Source organism: Paramormyrops kingsleyae, chromosome 8 (genome assembly GCF_048594095.1).
Source record: "Paramormyrops kingsleyae isolate MSU_618 chromosome 8, PKINGS_0.4, whole genome shotgun sequence".
NCBI classification, from domain to species: Eukaryota; Metazoa; Chordata; class Actinopteri; order Osteoglossiformes; family Mormyridae; genus Paramormyrops; species Paramormyrops kingsleyae.
The window spans coordinates 7,254,160-7,275,342 of record NC_132804.1 but is presented as its reverse complement, the minus strand read 5'-3'; the positions used below and the strand labels follow the sequence as shown (position 1 = coordinate 7,275,342).

Sequence of the window (21,183 nt, the reverse complement as noted above, 5' to 3'; positions counted from 1 at the left end):
TCAAGGATAACATCAACGACAATAACGACAACAATAACAACAACAACAATAATAACGACAACAACAACGACAATAACGACAACAATAACAACAATAATAACGACAACAATAACAACAATAACGACAACAATAACAACAACAATAATAATAACAATAATAACGACAACAATAATGAGAACCACGACAATAACGACAACAATAACAACAATAACGACAACAATAACAACAACAATAATAATAACAATAATAACGACAACAATAATGAGAACCACGACAATAACGACAACAATAACAACAACAACAACAACGACAATAACGACAACAATAACAACAACAATAATAATGACAATAATAACGACAACAATAATGAGAACCACGACAATAACGACAACAATAACAACAACAACAACAACGACAATAACGACAACAATAACAACAACAATAATAATGACAATAATAACGACAATAATGAGAACAACAACAATATCGACAACAACAACAATAATAACGACAACAATAATGAGAATAACAATAACAACAACAACAATAATGGCTACACCGACCACACATGTCATTCCACCACACCAATAAGCTTCCATTCCAAATCTTTCACACTGTGCTCTTACTGCACTATAGCTGATGGTGCTTTTTGCACCCTAGTGACAGTTATTAGTATTTTATAGTTCATATTGCCTGTAATTTGTATTTATTGCTTAGAGTTTGCATTTTTATGTCGGTATTTCCTATATTTATTTTTTTATATTTTATTTATTCTTTGTATTTATGTGTGAGGTTTTAAATGTTAATGTACCATCTGAGGTTGAAGCGATCTGCAATTTCATTGGACATGTAGGATGACAATAAAGTTTTTGAATTTAAATTGAATTATGAATATAATAATAATAATAACAATAATAATAATAATAATAATAATAATAACCCTATAAGTTCGCATTTATGCATCTTAGATGTGAAGCAAAGCAGCAATGGCCGCATGTCTGCCATTTGGTGTGTTTTCTATACCACATGCAGTTTGCACTGAAGTCACTGATATATAGACCACATGTGAATGCAAACGTACCCAAGGTGCTCGGAGGTGTAACGGCAGAAACACTGAACTGGAATTGTAACTCTCTGATCCGGTTCCTCACCTAAGGGCTTCCATGAATGTCACTGACAGGCATTCTTTAATGGTGGCCGCACGCATGGTCACAAACCCAGCATTTGAGCTTGAGGATGTGTGTGGTGGTTCTCCTAGTTTCCACCGGGGGCAGAGTGAGGCCGCTTTTCCTGTACTGCCATAATGATCCGGCAAAGGACACTCCCGTACTCCCATGAGAGAAGACCTATAGGGAGCAAGGGAATCCACCCTCAAAGGTCATCGGTATAGACCTTCCGTGAAGGAACACTGTTCTGGAGGATGACGATCTACAAACCAACCATGAAAGCAATTCCGAATAGATCGACTAGTTATAGGCTATAGACTAGTTTTTCCTCATACAAGATATTCAACCTCAGTCAAACCGAAAGGAAACCTTTAGGCTAATGTGGTTTATCAGTCAAGTCACAAATACAGGACCAATCTAATTTTTTCTATAAGATCTCAACCAACTTGATGTTACACTGCCCCACATAGGCAAAACACAATAACTACACTGACGCTGGAACTATCAGAAATGTGTTTTACTTTGTAGATTTTCTAGTTACTGTAATTTTTACACTCAGTTGATATTTGCCAAAAGATAAAACCAAGCCTATGAGATCGGTGGCCTGTACTACGAAGCAGGGTTACTGGCTTATCGGGGTAACATCAGATTTAAGGTACTACAGTTTAAATGGACTTCATATTCGTTGACTTACATTTCTCCCAGACTACCTTAAATCCGACAAGTTACCCCGATAAGCCAGTAACCCCGCTTCGTAGTACAGGTCCCCGATCTGCCAAATATGCAGTTACTCTCTTTCCTTTGTTGGCCAGTATAGATTTTTCATTTCACTATATATCAAACAAAACAGCGTATTGAGTCCTGACATACTCTTGTAAACCTCAGCAGAAGCACCCAAACACCTCCCAGGTCAGGACATTTTGTGCTCCCACCAATGTTTGGCCTCCATTGCTTACGTGCGTTAACCAGTAATGTTTATGGCCAGATAAGATGCAGACTTGTCAGCTGCTATGGGAAGATGCATCAGATCTGCTCTGACATACAGAGATAAAAGTTTTACAGTAGCTCAGAGATCAAAGTCACTCTACCCTGGGACAGGCTGGGCCTTATGCTGGACACTGTCATTCGCTCAACATAAAAGGAATTACCGGGTGGCTATTGGCTACAGTGTGGCTTAATTAATTCAACAGGACACAGCTGATTCGCTGGATACCAGTGATCAGGACTATATCAATCCTCTTAGTTCTTTCACAATGTTAGGTGACTTATAGTTAAACAATGTACGGTGGAAACATTTATATAACCAAGAACTGTCAATCAGTAAGAAATAAGACCGCTGAACTTAATCATTGGTAGAAACACAACAGTCACACAGTCCCATTCAGAAATCATAATTTTTTTATTCTTCAATGAGATTGTATTAATGAAATTACATTTCTACCAACTAGTAAAAAAAAATGGGTCTACACCTTCATCTACAGTATTTTATAAATGTCCATGCATTTATGCTACCACCCGTCTTCCAACTGCTGCATTGAGCCTGGATTCTATGCCAGGAAACGCAGGGCAAAGGCAGGGGAAACCCTGGACGGGATACCAGCCCATCACAGGGTACAAGGCAGGGGACACCCTGGAATGGATACCAGTCAATCACAGGGTACAAGGCAGGGGACACCCTGGACAGGATACCAGTCAATCACAGGGTACAAGGCAGGGGACACCCTAGACGGGATACCAGTCAATCACAGGGTACAAGGCAGGGGACACCCTGGACGGGATGCCAGTCAATCACAGGGTACAAGGCAGGGGGACACCCTAGACGGGATACCAGTCAATCACAGGGTACAAGGCAGGGGACACCCTGGACGGGATACCAGTCAATTACAGGGTACAAGGCAGGGGACACCCTGGACGGGATACCAGTCAATCACAGGGTACAAGGCAGGGGGACACCCTAGACGGGATACCAGTCAATCACAGGGTACAAGGCAGGGGACACCCAGGACGGGATGCCAGTCCATCACAGGGTACAAGGCAGGGGACACCCTGGACGGGATACCAGCCCATCACAGGGTACAAGGTAGGGGACACCCTGGACGGGATGCCAGCCCATCACAGGGTACAAGGCAGGGGACACCCTGGACGGGATGCCAGCCCATCACAGGGTACAAGGCAGGGGACACCCTGGATGGGGTGACAGTCAATCACAGGGTACAAGGCAGGGGACACCCTGGATGGGGTGACAGTCAATCACAGGGCAAGGGGACACCCTGGACGGGTGATGCCAGTCCATCACAAGCAATACATATCATGGATATTTTAGAGAAACCAATAAACCTAAACTCTGTGTCTTTGAGCAGCAGAAAGTAGCCTATATAAACACATGGAGAAAACACAAACTCCACACACACACACACACACATAGCTGGGGAGCAGGAATCATGCTATGTGACGTTTCATTAGATTTCCCCATTCACAGCACTCTTCGAGTGTATAGCATGCTAACGTACTATGTGATGGTTCACTCTCCATTTAAAGTACTGTTTAAAATAGCGGCTGCGTTAGCATGCTACGTGATGTCTGATTAGCATACTCAGTCTCTGCATACAAGCCTAGAAGGACCACAGTGTCTCCTTTTGCTGAGTAAGTAATAATTCATTCACAGTTCCCTTGGAGTCCCCCCCCCCCCCCCCCCCCCCATCAGGCACAGACGTAGCCTGCCGCATGCACCAGCTGCCAGTATGTTACGCATTTCACAGACTCCCCCCCCCCCCCCCCCCCCCGGTCCCCCCGACACGCATACACACACTCACCAGGGCTGAGTGCACTCTGAAGGCTGCCTCTTTTTCTCAAGGGGGACCTGGGCCTGGGGAGGGACGGCGGGCCGGAAGACATGGTGCTGCTGTGTGCAGGCGTGGAGGGGCGTGGGAGCGTGTGTGTGTGTGTGTGTAGCGTCTGGAGGACGAGCCAGTCCCGAGCCGAGGGATGGAGCGTGGGGGAGGGGGACAGGAAGAACGCACAGAAGAGCAGCGCTGCTAGTGGTGCGGGGGGGGGGGGGGGGGGGGACTGCAGAGGCAAGGAAGAGGACACCGACTGCAGTGGTGACTCCGCCCCGCTCACCCCCCTTACTGAGGGGCATCCGTCTATTTCCTCTAATCACGCTGGGTTCTGTGACTTGCAGTTGCTATAGCAACCAGGGCAGCAGCTGCTGTGTAAAGTCCGTGAATCTGGGGCGGCCATTACTGCGAGGTTACGAGGCAGGGTCTCTCCGGGAACTGGAGGCAAGCCTGACCCCAATTATGCCTCAGATTGTGAATGCGGACGACTGTGTCCTCACTGGCCTCTAAAGAGACTGTGACTTGATAGTTTATGATGTCGGTCAACCAGCAATTTTCAGTAACTTTGCCTCCATGCTTTGCCGGTTGCCGGCACTCCACAGTGACCCATCAGCGCTCAGAGACTGAGTCATTAATAAGTAAGCACTGTATACACGTGTGTGTTGACAGGCTGTCTTGAAAGGCCAAGCCAAGAGCTTGGGAACTCCGTACTTATCGGTTTCACGTATCCTTCATTCATCAATAGCGCATCCATATGTTCTGATTTGCTTCTGCCCCAGTGACCAGGATACATTCGAGACCCACATCCACCTCCTGCTTGTTTCACTTCTTTTCATTGTCCAGATCAAACCCCAGAGTTCTCACCAACCAGATTCCACAATTACTGTGCTTACATTAATGTTTGGACCTACCTAGAAAGGTAAGAAGTTCCTAATAATCTTTCACCAGATTATTTTTTACTTCCCCCCCAATCTTTGTAATCCCAAACAGGGATGCTTTTACAAAGCAAAAAGCCAGATTATGTTTTCAGTGTTCCTAACATTGTTTTTCTGATTTCACGAACAGAGAGCATATATGTCTAGAGTACGTCATTCTGCTCTTTTGTTCTGCCACAGTCTTTGTAAAATTTGCCAAATAAAGAGACGGAGTAACACTGCAGCTTTCAGTCGCGACTCTCCTCTGTGGCGTAACTGAGACGGCGCAGGAATCTGGGGGAAACACGGCACAGCCGAAGTCCCCCCCCCTCTCATTTTCACACACCATTGGTTGTTCTGGGATGAAGCATATACGCATGGTATTAAAAGCCAGGAGAAATGAACAGGAGAACACTTATGAAAAATGAAGGCGAGAAATGGGAAGGGTTTATATGAAGTATTCATGTATCAAAGCTGAGAACTGCAATCACAGCTTACGCACCACAGACTCTCGGAGCAGGTGGGCTTCCTCGCTCGTGCTATAGTGATTATGAGGCTTACGAGGATACGTGCATGCGCTGACTTTAGCGATGCATTTTAAAATGTTGAAAAAAATGTTGAAGCAGCGCCCTCTTGTATCGGAGAAGAGACATCATCGAGTCACGGCTCCGTAATGAGCAGCGAGACAGGAGGAGGTGCACGGCCCAGACAGCAGAGGAGCACATAGCATGACACTGGAGAGACACACACAAGAAAAAAAGAAGACAAAGCCCCAGACCGCAGGAATATACGCAGACAGTAGGCTGGCGAAATCATATCAAACGGGAAGTAAAAGCCCCAGACCGGTGGAACTGCGCCCCAGGTGACAGGGGACTGCCCGGCCATCCATCTTACTAGGTGGCATGAAAGCAGCAATTGTATTTGTCATTATTCATGGGACTTGAACTTGAATTTCTTTCATTGTCGGATCGCGTTTTGCCAGCAGGCGCCACCCTCCTCCACCTGCTCAGCCCCCATTATGTTTCAATACATTACACAGTGACCGAATGCAGTCCTCCTCTTGACAATGGGAATCACACGTTTTACTATATTTAAGATAAAGGAAAACATGGCTACCCGACTTTCACAAGGGCAGGAGTAAACTGGCCATCGGGAAGATCGGGAATTTGCCCGGAGGGGGGATGATTTTGTGAGGGCCTATCTTATAATTCCTTCCCCAACCACGGCATTGTATATGAGAATCGAGCAAAACTTAAATAACAGCTCACACTGACATTCTCTTTCACCGTAGGTTTATGAACTTTAGAATGAGATGTGGAGACCAATAAAAGGACATTAAGCAAGCTGAACTGTAAAGAGTAATAATTAAAAATAAACATGTAACAGGATTTATATGAACTTAAGAAATAGCACTTGTGTTCTGTCCAACTGTAAGTTAGTAAGAATGGAAAAAACATGTTCAGGATCAGGATTAATAAATTAGAAAGGTAATCCGTGCTACAAATCAAAATTTTATGACCATAAACAAGTATTTATATGCAAACCTTTTACTGCCTACACATGAAATGATACATAGGCCTAATACTAACAAAACTAGGCAGCTAGGCCTAATTTCTTTATTTTACTTATAGCTCATATTATACTATATACAGTAAAATGTATAATGATAATAATGTAGACGGGATTAGACTATTTATGCTCTAACTCCCAGACGTCGGCGCTGTCGGATAGTAAAAACATCGCTGACCGATACAGTAATACTGTCACAGAGATATGTGATCTCTATGAAAGGTCTGTCAGGCTCATGAAGGCATCGTGTGGTAATTTCACAACTTAAATATAGAAAAGGAGGGGGTGGAAACTCCACTGTACTGCATATGCTGTTTTCTACCATAAAACTGCCAGGACCGGCACTACACAATAACACTGCTTAGTTAACATAATAGCTACTTACCACCTGCCATTGTTGCGGATTCGGTAAGATGTTGTATAGTTACACTAGTAGTTATGTGTCTCCTTTGTTAATCTCGCGTTTTGGTATGTGCAGACTGCAGACTTATTACCACGGTAAAAACCGACCCGCTATGAACAATGCCTACACGTTACAGACATCCGCTGAAAATTTTTAGATTAATACATTGCATTGTTCTTTTCTGACTAATACAGTAGCCCCACAGGGACGAATCCAACTCCAATTAAGTGAGAAAGAGACGTTAATCAGTCCCCTTTTCTGAGTCTCTTAAAGACAACAGGAGTACAGGCAATTTACGCAAGTTCGTGGAAATTCCAGGAACTGAAAAAGTCGAACAAAATTTAAAGGTACAGTAACACCATTTTAAAGGCCACTAACCACGCATGTATTTAGTTTTATTTCGCGGAATACTGCAGCATATGCGAACAGCATTTATAGAGACTGCGCTCATTCTATTAAATATTCCTATATATCAAATGCCATATATAAATTCATTTTTAATTTTACTGCAGTAGGTTGGCGCCCCGTCCTGGGCTAGGCTCCAGACAACGGTTATAGGAGATGGATGGATGGATTATTTTATGCAACACCTTGGCCAATACGACTCAGAGACGAATCTGAATAGCAGTGACCGAATGCGGGTTTAGATCTCAGACACAGTAACTCCCATATTTACTTGACAGTCTTGACTGAAAGCTCTTTTCGTTTTTACAGCGTTGCCCCCGCCACGATAAAGGGTGCTGAAATAATATGCTGACGTCAGCATGAAAGTCAATAACTTAACCTGAATCTTAGCGTGTATAAATGTACGCCTAGTGTAAAAATCACTCTATCATATAGCTGACAATTTGTGCAAGTTTTTCCAATGTTTTTAGCAGACACTTTAGACATTAGCAATACAAGTGATGCAAATAAGCCTAAAATCCTCATGGGGAAATTCTCTTTACACCCCCCCCCCGGTTCTCTGTAGGGAACAACAAGCTGGCCACCTGTTGCAGTGTCCAGGGACCAGGGGGTTAAGGACCTTGCTCAAGCACCCACAGACATACCAAGGCTGGGCTTGAACTGGTGATCTTCTGATCACAGGCACAGAGACATAGCCCACTGAGTCACATGCTGCCCCCCATCAAGGACGCAACAAAGTATAGGTGAGGCTAGGCTGAACCTCCAGTGAACGATCAGGTAGACGTGTAAGCAGTGTCGTAGCTACACAACAACTAACAAACCAAGAAACCTAATAAGACTATTCAGTGATGAGAAGCGCAACTTATGGACATTTTAGGGAACGTAAAAGGGATCAGGCTAGTAGAGGAATTCATGGATCAGATGAGTCTTGGAGGTTCTTGAAGATGGAAGGGTAGTGTGATGTCATTAGGCAACTCATGCCACCTTCGGGCTCCCAGGGGTCATAAATCCCTAAACCAGGAACTGGCTAACCAGAAGCTCAAAGTAAGATGCCACTCAACAAAAACCATGACCCCCCCCCCCAAGCCACCCAAACCATCACCTGCTGACAGACAAGCACAAAGTAAATAGACCCACTCCATCTGGCCCCCATAAAACAAACATCTGCCTATAAGAACCAACCAAGCACTACTCTCTAAGGGCAAAGGCAATTCTAATCAGGGAGAATAAATAAGACTGGGGTCTAATTGCCTCCAGCCCAGAACACGGTCAATTACCCGAATGACTAATCAAGGACACATACGACAGTATCAGAACACTAATGAGGCACGTTAAGTTAAATTACACACCGGTTTTCTCAGGTGTGAATAGGCCTATACCATCCGTTATTCATTTACTGTCGGAGTTTTAATAAGTCTCGCGTCCTGTGTATTGATAAGCACTTTTATGCAATATAACTCCGGGATGTATTTGTGTGAATTGAGATTCGTGGTCCAAAACCAATGAAGTTTGATTACCATATCACATTTAAAAGCTTCTTAATGACACCGGATTTCAGTTATCTATACAAATAGTGTCTGTTGTATTACAGATGGTGTAATCTGTACAGATAGTGTTTCTTGTATTACGTTTGTATTACGTGTGTTTTCCGATCGAACCGCCAGTGAAGCAGAACGATGGCGTTAGGAGCGCATACTAATACAAAGGCAATCACATGTCACTTTTGCTTTTGGTATAGTATCTTAAAAGATCAGTCTTGCTTGGACGGCTATGTTGCATCACTCAGCCCGCCGGGAAGTATTGGCTCGGGACATGATTAGCTTAGAATTAGAGGATGCATTTCCCAGCCTCTTTATGGGCGTGTAAATGATGTGCCTAGTCCATTTTAGTCTTGATTAGGCTGTTTCAGGTGCACGATGCACCCCATCAAGCTTCCATTAACGGAACGGAGTCAAAGCAGTCGCACGCTGCGAGTTCTTAAATGTTTCCTCACTCTTCTTAATGAGTGGTATCGTACCAAAATATTACCAGCGTTGTTGAATTAACGATTCAGCTACGTCAATGCTCCCGTCAACCCAGTTTTATAGAGCTGTACCACGCCAGAAAATAGAATAGGCAATAAAAATACTCAGGAAGAAAGTAATAGCGGGATTAATTAGGTTTCAATACAAATTTTTTCGGTTTATCAGTATTAATTTTACTTACAATGTATGATATCAACAGTGGGCAAGTATTGTACGATTATGTTTTGAAAACCAATCAATTACTCTAAAATTTAAAGGTTGGCAAGGAATATAATTTCACCGCATATATACGATATGAAAATGTGGCAGATAAATATTAATAAAAAAATATTCCAGTGGGGTGCGCAAAATATGCGTGATTACATTCCGTTTTAATGTAATAAGTACGTAGCTGAATTTTTATTATATCAAGCGCTAAAAATGCATTTTAAACGAATTTAAAAATTGTCTCTAGTATATGCCCAGTATGTTTATGTGCTGTTATTGACGATTTCTTTAAAATTCACATCATAAGAGCCATCTTCATCATTTTGTATAGTTTTATTTCCATAATCAGTAATGCAAGCGCTGAAGACGGCAATAACAGTGAAAGGAAACTCCAGCGTAGTGATACCGAGCACAATCTACGGCGATTTAAGCGCGCTGATCTGACACACGATAAATAATGGGAACAGGAAGCTCAAAGAAGCAGCCAGACTGGGAAGGCTGAGCTGAAAAAAATCACATATAATGGGGTGCATCCCTTTTCACCAAAGCGACCTTCCCCGCCCTGCGTCTTTTCTATTAGTCTTGGGACACGGAAATCACAGTTGCTCATCCCCAGTCTTGACATTGGCCAAACTGTCAGGGATGAGGTTTGCGTCACAGGACCGCGGATCGCTGGCTTTGTTGTACTGCCAGCAGCTGGACGGACACCTGCCGGGTACGACGCCGTCTGTGTGCTGCGCTCAGCGCCGGAGCGAGTGCTGACCAGCGGCGCCTCACCGCCCGTCCTCCGCATGGATCCGCAGCGTGCTGGGCACAGCGGCAGCAGTGGCGCCTCTTAGAAATAAACGCAAAGACCGCAAGCCTCGCCTAGACGCCGCACGGAGAGGGAATAAGAAACATCATCTCGCATAAGAAATACAGCTGTCGCAGTCCCATTACACGGCTGTTCTGTCTTGTTTCCTTCCAGATGGGAGGGACGTTTGCTTGCGAGGCCCCGCTGACCGCATATGAAAAAGCCTGAACTGATTCCGCGTACCGCGTTCCGATCCGATCCAGTATGTTCCGGACACCTACAAGAGGTAACGCTGTGACTGAGACCTTTTCGGGCAATTGTTTTAATTCAAGGGCGCATGCCGAATATTCCCGGGAATTATTTAATGCACTTGCAACGCATTTATCCGGAGAGCGGATAAAGCAGAAGAGTGCGCGAATTTAAAGGGGGTGCCAAAGACAGAGATGCGTTTGCATTCCTTTCCGTCATCTTGTTCTTTCGTAATGTCATCCTTAATAACCAAACAGATTATTCTAGCGAAATGCATGGTACCGTTACATTTCAGTCACCCTGGGGCGTGTTTTGTCCGGTCCGCGTTTGTGATTTTGTTTTTCTTCTAAGAGCACATCATAACTTTATTTGGCGTAGCCAATCCCAGTGAGAAGGCTGGTAATAAACAAACGCGTTATGTGCTTCAACTAACTTTATATGCAACGAGCGTGAAAATCCTGCCGAAAATAAGGATTAACGTGATTCATGCTGTTACTGAACTTTAAAAAGGGCGACTTTTACGGGGACAGGACAGTGGGATTGTTTGCATATACAAAATGGTGCAATGCAACACTTCCACCTCTCGTGAGGGGCCGTCCAGGAGCTGCTAGTTAGCTGGACATATACCAGCAGCACGTGGGCTGGTCACCATGAAACGTTTCGTGTTTCTTTGCCTGCTTGCCAAAAAACCGTGCTTGCCAGTCCTACTGTCACCTTAAATAGGTTCCATTTGCATAGATCATCATCCATCTTTTAATAACTTGTCCTAGTCAGGGTCACAGTGAGCCTGTTATAGCCAGCATAGGGCCCGAGGCGGGGGGGGGGGGGGGGGGGGGGGGGGGGGGAAACATGCGAGACAGGGTGCCAATCCGTCACCAGGCACGTACACATGGGAAATTTAGAGACACCAATTTAGCATCGTGGGAGGATAGCTGTGTGACAGAGATCATGCAAACTCGATGCACACAGAGCGGAGGCAGGATTCGAACCCCCAACCAGTGCTACTGTGCGTGGATCATGCATTGGGTAAATGGAAAGCAGAGGCTGACACTTTTTTGTGTGCAAGAGCACGTGGAGCTGTCTGTGAGGGCACACGCGTGTGTGACGATGTTATTCACGTCCTGCCCGTCACTGACAGGCATTACTTTTCTTTTCCTTGCAGCTGTCTGCTAACAATGCCGGAGCATCCGGCCCCCGCTGCCTGGGGCTGTAGTGAGACTCCCTGCTGACGGAAGACGCCCCCGAACCCGCAGGAGCAGCCGTAATGCTTTGTCCCAGCGCCGAGTGCCAGCCGGCTCGGCACCCTCCCAGCCCCGCTGTCTTGCTGAGCCTTACCCTGCTGCTCCCCTGGGCCGCCGGCTCCGCCCTGAACTGTCACATGACCTGTGTCTGTGCCAGCAACATCGTCAGCTGCTCCAGGACGAACCTGACTGTCGTGCCCGTGGGTCTGCCCCAGTACACGGCCGTGCTGGACCTGAGCTACAACAGCATCACACGGCTGCGGGCTGAGTGGACCACCGTCAAGCTGGCCAAGCTTCACAGCCTACTGCTCAGCCACAACGGCCTGACCTTCATCTCCACTGAGGCTTTCCTCTACGTCAGGCAGCTGCGCCACCTGGACCTGTCCTCCAATGCCCTGCGGCAGCTGGACGAGTACATCTTCGAGCCGCTAGAGCAGCTGGAAGTTCTGCTGCTATACAACAACCACATCTCCCAGATCGACCGCTCCGCCTTCTCGGGCTTGGTCAGCCTGCAGAAACTCTACCTGAGTCAAAATCAGGTGGCCCGCTTCCCCCTGGAGCTGGTCAAGGAGAAGACGCGGCTGGAGCAGCTGATTCTGCTGGACGTGTCCTCCAACAGGATCAAGGTCCTACCCATCCAGGAGCTCCAGGCCCTGCCTGCCTGGATCAAGAATGGCCTGTTCTTTCACAACAACTCTCTGCCCTGCTCCTGCGAGCTGTACAGCCTGGTGGCCCAGTGGCACCTCCGGCATCTCAGCTCTGCTGTAGACTACAAGGATGACCACACCTGCTCCCTCCCTGGCCTGCAGAAGGCTACGGTGAACATCTTTGACCTCAACAGGGACTACCTAAACTGCAGCTCCGTGAAGGCGGCTGACCAAGAGGCCTACCTGGGCCAGACGCTCGTCCTCAACTGTGACACGCGGCAGCGGGACATGGCCAAGACCTGGATGAGGCCAGGAAATATGCCGGTGCCTCCAGATGGCAACGAGAGCGTGGTGGTGCTCAAAGACGGCAACTTGCAGATCAGTCCCGTTGTCCTCGAGGACTCTGGCATCTACGCCTGCTTCGCCACGGGCCAGGTGCTAAACGAGACGATCTATGTGTCAGTGAGGGTGCATAACTTCACCTTAGCTGCCGGCCACGACTCCATGAACACGGCCTACACCACGCTGGTGGGCTGCCTGGCCAGCGTGGTGCTGGTGCTGGTCTATCTGTACCTGACTCCGTGCCGGTGCTTTTGCTGCCCGGGCTGCTGCCGGGCCAAGGCGCACCGTGAGGACAGCGTCCATTCGTCTGCCCTGAGCTCCACGCCCAGCCACGGAGAGCCCAGTGGAAGGGCCGGCCTCGCCCGCCACGTGGCCTTCATCGACCCCAAGGAGCTGCAGGGCCAGAACGGCAAAGTGAGCCCAGGAGCAGCGGGGGAGCAGTGTGAGCCGGAGGACCGGCGGGATGGCAATCGCAGGAAGACGTCGGACGCAGAGTCCGTCAGCTCCGTCTGCTCGGACACTCCCATTGTGGTCTGAGAACGCTGGGCGGAGCGTGTGGCGGAACAGGCATCAGCCACGCCGAGCGGGGCTTTCAGAACTGCTGCGGCTTCCCGGATGCGTGGGATCGGAAGAGCGCCACTCGGTCGGGGATAGGAGCCCAAATGCGGAGCTCGATTTTACTAGGCATGTTGTAATGCGCAAACCGTTTCTGTCATTAACCTTTAGAGGAATATGAAACAGATGAGAACTTTCCAGCATTTTACCTGTAGCACTTAAGGATGTATACTGTGAAGCAGCTCCGTGGTGGGGTGGAGGGGGGGGGTGATGTCCAACCATATTTGGGCATTGAAGGAGTGAGATGGGAGAAAAGCAGAAAGACCGCAAACTGTAGTGTGGGCTTTGTTGACCAGTGAGAGCATGGCAGGGATATTTTGTTCCGGTAGGACCCTTAGCTCAGGGTGACCTTCCCCCCCACCACAGAGGTTGTGTGAGGGCTCGGGGGAGTAGCCACAGTTTAACTGACGTCACATATCACCCCCCTACCAACACAACCATACTACTGCATCATAAATGCAGAGAACCTGTTAGGATCATGAAGGTCACTCTGGAAATTATAATAAGCATATAAATATCATTACATACAGAACTCACAGGAGGTCGTGGGACTTTGCTTAATTCAGTGAACATATTGCAAATTTATCGGTTTTGTAAGAAAAATCATTACTTCATCCATTTGTTTACAAAAAAAAATCACATTAGGAACAACCAGTAGTTTAAAGTAAAAAATCTGTAATAAATTGAAACCTACATTCTAGTTCTAAAGGAGTTGTTCCGTGTTAAAACATGTAATTGATAAGCATTCTGGGTGCTTTTTAATTAGTGATTGTCATGAAAGTTGTAAATTTGCAACAGAATTAAGCAAGCGTTCCAAGACTTTTTGTCAGTGCTGTAACTAGCGCATAAGAATGTACCACACATGCCGTATCCTTTTATCTACTGTACACACCTTTACCCACCCCCTCCCAATCAAGCTTTACACCACAGAAAACATGGATATAGACAGTAGAGACCATAGCTGTGTTTATGTGCTTATGTGTTGTACAGTAAACATCTGAACTAGGTTATGGGTTGGGCCGTGCAGCACGGCTACAGCAGGAAGCCGCAGAACAGAAATTTACTGAGTTAGTGAAAGTGGAGTCTTTTCGTGTGTCTTAGTAGAAGGAGACTCGGCATGTTGGAGGAGCACAAACGAATGTTCATCTGAATCTGAAAACTTCATGCTGCCGATAAAGTATAAAGATGAATACATTAATTCATTGAATACATGCATTTTTGTTGTCTACTTTTTCTTTAATATTTTTCCACACCAGTTTGATAAGATGTTATTCATTTCTTTTTTTTTTTATCAGAGATTTGCAGATTTTGTTGTTTTTCCATTCAGTATCTGATTGGCTGGTCACAGAGGCCAGGTGAAGCCCCTTAAAACTGTCTCTCTGGGTAACACATCCCTGACTCCGCCCACTTTTCACATAGCAAATCGGGTGACGGCGTGTCAGAGGGCTAGGTCCTGATAGGAGATGTCGAGGGCGGCTGGCTCGTTCATATGCCATTCATGTTCCATCCACTCCACATTATTTTTTAGATAAGCAATCAGACAGCACTTCACAGGACCACTGGGTCCCTTAGAGGAACCATGGGACAGTTGCCATCGGGAACCAGCAGTAACTGACAGATGCCTAATGGACTTGATGAAGCTGTGTGCTGCGGGGAACCAAGTAATAAATCACAGACGTTTTCCTTTCTTTCTCTAGTTGCAGTGAAGGCCATTTATTCTGCCCTGATGGCCCCAAGTCATAATAAGAGAATGGCTCAAGTCAGAGCTGAACAATGATCAGGGCTGCAGGACTGAGTGTATAAGAGTGAACATCTACTTGTGCATGCTGTGTGAGTTGAGTTTTCTACATTTGAACCGTTGCCCCCAATGCCTTCCTTTGGGACCTCTCTCTTGCCAAGCTCATGGCTTTATCGATAGAGTACCTTGCCGTGCATAACTGCTAACACTCTCTCTTACTGCTGGTGACTAGTACATTGCAGTAGCTTAGAAGGCCTGTAGGAGGCGCTCAGACAGAGAAAAATGCATTTCGCTGTGAAATAGGAGAATGCTTTCTGCTAGTTCAGGTTTCCAGTTTGTGATGTAGCCCTGACCAGAGTTTAGCCTGGAGAATTCACAGTTCCATCATATCAGGGAGACCACATATCAGGGAGCATGTTTTATATTTTAATGCTTCAGGTTTGCCTAGGTCATGGTTTGCATTTTCATATTTCAAATGTAGAGAGTGTTTGATTTGGAAAAATAGGTTAAGCAAATGTCAATGTGGACAAATTTGGCAGCTTAACTTTGCAATAGCTATAAATCTAAATGGAGCAGGAGCTGATTTAAGATGCATGGTCCTGCTATAGCTAGATTGTGGGATCCTGAAACCTGACACAGCAGCAATGGCTGATGAATGATACATGGCCTGCCTCGGGTCGACCGTGATCCCCTGACTCGAGGCTGTTAGCGTGTGCTAGCTTAGCATGATCAGCATGGGGAAGCTGCTAGTTTGGTCTTTGTTTCTCGTCACCTTCAAACTCTCTCATGCGGACGTCGGACGTCTTCCCTTCATGTTGCTGTTAACTTTGTTACATGTCTCCTCCTAATGTCGGTGCTGGATCACGTCCTAAGCATCTCTCACATGGCTGCCATGGATCTGTGGTCAGTCGCATTTGAAAGCTTGATTGCACTGGGAGCTTTGCCCTAATGCGGAAGACAGAGGTTTAAATGCATCTCCTATGAGGGATATGGGCTATATTGTGGGTTTCAGAATATGGTTCTTCCAAGGGATAATGGCAACATTGTGGGCTTTTCTGTATTTTATGCCCATTATGGAAACTGCAGGTTCTATAATCCAATCGTTCTAGGTGTGGCTTATAGCTGATGTCATTGATGGAGGCTGGAGGCCGATGAATTAAATATAGACATCTGTGATCTCCAGGAGTCATTGGTCATTCCATTTTTATCTGCTGGTCTCCCACGCTATGCTGTTGGGCCATTTCCAATCAACAGCATGTTGACCATCAAACGGGGTCATTTTTTCCATGCGCATTAGGTCTGGAGCTTCACATACAGAAAGGCTTTGCTTTCGCTCACAGAATTAGAAAGTGACAAGACGAAAGCCTGTGGGCAGACAAAAATATCCATGAGTCAGTTGTTTCCAGTGTTTTGATCTATAGTGATCTTCTACACATTTTTGTTTATTCTTTTTAGGGGGGTGTTTATATTTGATGTTTATTGTTAGGACATTTTAAGGATTTCTGATTTGTGTAATTTTAAAATGTTTAGTACAAGAATTTTTAGTCCAGAACAGGATTTAGCAACATAGTGTTGACATTCATTGTTATTACAAGTTGTGACCTCAAAAAAAAAAAAACTCAGGGTGCATTTGGCACAACGTAAAATCACACCTATGCTAAACTGCCAACAGTTTAGTAGGAGGACAACAGTTAAAGTTACTCATTTGAGTTTTAGTTACATGAAAATGTTCTGAGGACAGAAGGAGAAATGGTTGGTTCAGAGAGATAACTAGAGATGCACAGATCCAATATTCGGACTGGTATCAGCACCGTTCCAGACCTATTTAACGGATCGGGTATCGGCCATGCGTGACCGATCCACCTCCGATACTTACTTATTTAGTTTTTGGCTGTCTCTAAAAAGATAGCTCCTATTTCGTGTTAAATCTGTTTGCACAATGAATTGCACGACAGCTCTATCTCATTTTTGATGTGTTTTTGTGACATTCAAGCTGAATATTAAGGCTGCCATTGCATCATTTGCCCCTCAGTGGGTGTGAGCGCACCTGCTGTGACGTCATGTGCATACCCTTCGCAGTAGGGGGAGCGTAAGAAAATCATATAAGAGTACTTCACGCTTTTAACAGTAACTAGTAGCACAGTGAGTTGCAATCTTTGTAAAAACAAAGTTTTGAGAGGTGGGAGTAGCATTTAGTGGATAATTCCAGCAAACAAAGCACAGGCAGTAATATGAAAAATGCAATGGCTGATTTGGGAGTCACTAGCTTGGGCTGTTTTACTACTCGCTGTAGCTTGTGATACAGGGGGGGCCGCTATCACACCGAAGTGTGAGTGAGGCTGTTGCCAGAGGGAGAAAAATTGTAGGGCATTTTAAGCATTTGCCACTTGCATATCCTCACTTGGAAGATTCTCAAACTGAACTGCAAATGGCACAAAAACGCTTAAAACAAGACGCACAAACGAGTTGGAACAGTATGTTATCTATGTTTCTAGTGGCCTAATTAAAGATTTTTTGGCATTTGTTTTTCATCTGTATTTACTAGCTTAAAATATTAATAATATATACAGTATAAATATATATATTTATTCTATTAAAATATTAAAGGAAATAGAGTTCATGTATCGGAATCTGTATCAATATCGGCAGTTGTGTATCGGAATTGGATTGGAACTGAAAAAACAGTGGATTGGCCCATTTCTAGAAATAACCAATCAGATTGTAGAGGCAGATCCAAGAAACTACAGGAGGTGGGGCCAACCAATCAAATATCTTTGTCCCACCTGCCCAAATTGCTTGGATCCACTTCCTGTACAATCTGGTTGGTTATCTCTCTGAACGAATCATCTTCCTTCTGCCCTCAACATTTTTGTGTAAGCAGAACTCCCATGAGCCTAAAGCTTGGTTACAGACTGAAAAAACAGTATCTTCTGTTGACTTCTGGAATGTGACACCTGAGAGCGTGAGTTTTGGCAGTTTTATCCACAATGCAATAGAGCTGAATTAATTTCCAATAAAATGTTATTTTCCCTTTGGGATCTAGGTGCTGAGTCCATCCCAGCATCCCAGGTGTTGTAGATTGGTTCGTCTGATTGCTGCATTAGTTCGCTCACTCTCGTGTTTAACACTGATGGCAGCTGTGAGCGATGTAGATAAGATACACTCCTCTGCCTTTATTGAGCTTGGAGCCTTATCGCCATATGTTCTTTCAGGCTTGTGGCCAGCAGAAGCCATTTTGAGTGGCGGACAGACCGTAACTCACTCCTCTGGAATACAGCAAGTCGATCTACTTTTCATTTCCCAGTTGCCTGTAACCTCCTTCGAGGTGTGATTTTTACTGGCAGTGAAACAGTATGGATCCAGGTTCCCATCAAAGGCTCCCTGAGCTACTTAGCCACGATTGTGACAGTAGAATATCCAGCCATTTGACTACCCATAATGAGCAGTACAGGTGTAGTAATAAATGGTATCCCATGGCAACAGTACTCATCAGAGAACGGGGTACTGGTTTCTGGGCTGCAGTCGGCAGAAACAAAACAGCGTTTCAGCCTTGAAAATCAGATTGTAGAAGTCTTGATGCGATTGTAGCTTACTGGACTGCAGGATTACGATGCAGGATACTGTTAACCAGCTGCTGGGGCTGCACTTGTACTTTTCTGCAGCCTGTATTAATACTTTGATGGAGTCGATGCCACGCCGCTCTTTACACACATTTTCACACCCGTTAGTTTTTAATGTCAGGTCTCCACCGTGTCTCAGCACGTTCTTCCAGACAGCCTATGATTTTGGCCTCGTCCATGTGTGTGCCGTCTGAGTCCTGAGAGACCCACTAGCGTGGGCCCCCCAAGACCTGAATCCCATTGGCCATTGGCAGGGAGCCGGCAGATAGGACCTGGGACCTCAAGACATCCAAGAAGAAGTCACTTAGGGCAATCTACAGGACTGGTAGCCTTTCCATAACGCTTCATTCATGTGGTCTGTCACTGTCACTGGGTCCTGTGTAATGGAACTCTCTGTCTGGGGGGAGGGGGCTGTTTGTGCAATTAACACAAACATCATTATCTATATTAGCATAGTTATGTCTCTTAGTCCTGTGTATAACATCACATACATCATTATGTATAATTCCATGTTATATTCTGTGTTTCTGTGCATGACAGTCACATATAAATATGTGCATAATATCATGGTTATAATTCATAATCCTGTGTATGACAGCCAGATATAGCGTTATCTATAATATCCGGGTTATATGCATCGTCCCTCTGTATTACTGTCAGGGACACTGCTCTGTATATAGTATAATGATTTAATGTTCTCTGTTGTATGTGCATGTTAGCTCATCCAAGACTGGAGATGTGTGATTAGTCCCCATGTTTGTTACCAATAAATGTGTTTTCACTCAGTGACAGGACAGTTTTACCATGTTCTTTACATACCAACTGTCTCCATGTCTGTCCTCAGTCTTGGGCGCCCGTGTGCGTGTGTGTGTCTGTGTATGTGCGTGTGTGTGTGTGTGTGTGTGTGTGTGTGTGTGTGTTTTTGTGAGCCTAACACTGGGCAAAAAGGTGATGATGATGATGATGATGATGAAGTGAAGGATTATACGTAGTACACGGTGGAGTACCGAGTGGCTGATTTAAAAAAAAAACTTACTCCACATTATTTTTCAGTTTTTCTATATCACATACATGCCAACTCTTCATTTTCTTCCTTGTATATACTATACTATAGAATATAGACTCCTTTTCTGGTGGCATCATCTAAAACAGATGAGGTACAGGCTATGCATTCCAGCGCACAACAGCCACCTTTACCGGAACCTAAACTGATTCAACAAATTTTCCGGAGATAATCAAATTTTCCTTCTATCCACATATCTGTGTGCCTGTAATCAGAAGGTCGTCGGTTCAAACCCAGCCTCAGCATGTCTGTGGGTCCTTGAGCAAGGCCCTTAACCCCCAGCTCCCTGGGCGCTGCTATGGGTGGCTGCCCTTCATGGACAGCTTACTCTACAAAGAGCAAGTTGAGGGAAGCGTAAAGACAATTTCCCCACGGGGATCAATAAAGTATCGATTATTATAATTATTTTCTATTTTAAACTAATGGCCAAGGCTCACTTTCTGGAGCAATCTTTTCTGCCTTTGTGACCGTACATGATGTGCTGTAGATTTAATACAATCAGACATGGGCTCAGGGTATTTAAAACAGCAAAGTACCTCTTCGTAAAGGTGGTGTTACGACTGAGCTCCTCTGGGTCAAATCACTCTAGTTGCCCTCTTATGCAAGGCTGTGTGTGGCATAGCGTTGAACTATGTGCTGAACTTTCTCCCGTCTGATTAAAAATTGATCTGCTTGCAGTCACATGAGCATATGCCACTTTGTGCTGCCCCCTGCAGACAATTTGCACTCCTCCTCTTGTTCTGTGTGTGTCTGAGTGTGTGGATGGCTGCTTGGGCCTTGGTCTGCAGCCGGGTGGTACTTTTACACGCCCAGTTGTGCACGGTTCCTCTCTGCACCCTGACATTCTTTCTGAGCTTCTTTTCTCACGCAAGTCCCTTGGAATATGTCTCTCGATTCTGGCGCTCCACTTCTCTGTTTGCCTCAGCCTGTCTTGGAGTGGGCGTGAAGTGTTTGATGTCATTTTCACATTCTTGTGTAAGTAAAATTCTTCCTCAATTGCACATCACTTTGGATAAAGGTGTAAGTTAAAATAAGTAAAATGTAAAAAGTACTTGTGGCAGTGGTATTAACTGCATCAACTCTAGGGCCAAGTTGGCATCCATGATAGACTTTACAATTTCTCTCTGCTACTTTGTCCATGGCAGGCCACCATACTTTACTCCTTAAATGTTGCTCAGCTCCTACCATTCCTAAGCATCCCTCAGGAGTTAGCATGAGTGCTCTTACCCATAGTGCTCTCTGTTACTCCATACATGTAAACAGGACAAGATATCTGCTCCTCTGAGTCAGGGCAGTGACTCTCCTTCATTGCTCTTTTACCGGACAGAAGTATCAGTGGGTCTACAAATA

At 45.4% G+C, this 21,183-nt stretch overlaps 2 protein-coding genes across 6 annotated transcripts in view; one reads left to right on the top strand and one right to left on the bottom strand.

Annotated features, from left to right (window-relative positions):
* LOC111855049 (AMP deaminase 2-like) overlaps positions 1-21,183 on the bottom strand; it is a 40,731-nt gene that overhangs the window by 19,011 nt on the left and 537 nt on the right. Inside the window, exon 1 of one of the 4 annotated variants that reach the window (XM_023833657.2) lies at positions 6,872-7,192. The exons of 1 other annotated variant lie outside the window; for it this stretch is intronic. In XM_023833657.2, the coding sequence (XP_023689425.1) occupies positions 6,872-6,881 (10 nt within the window). In that variant the 5' untranslated portion in view covers positions 6,882-7,192. Of the gene's footprint in view, positions 1-3,979; positions 4,200-6,871; positions 7,193-21,183 lie in introns of those variants that run through there. 2 more of the 4 variants (XM_072715072.1, XM_072715073.1) reach the window with 2 other exon arrangements.
* On the top strand, positions 9,965-14,627 carry LOC111855054 (amphoterin-induced protein 1-like). 2 transcript variants are annotated; one of them, XM_023833672.2, is made up of 3 exons: positions 9,965-10,240; positions 10,493-10,604; positions 11,730-14,627. In XM_023833672.2, exon 3 carries the CDS (start codon positions 11,832-11,834, stop codon positions 13,332-13,334), a length of 1,503 nt encoding a protein of 500 aa, XP_023689440.2. In that variant the 5' UTR covers positions 9,965-10,240; positions 10,493-10,604; positions 11,730-11,831; the 3' UTR covers positions 13,335-14,627. The 2 variants fall into 2 exon arrangements, with proteins under 2 accessions (XP_023689440.2, XP_072571172.1); XM_072715071.1 differs by having other exon boundaries at positions 9,965-10,604.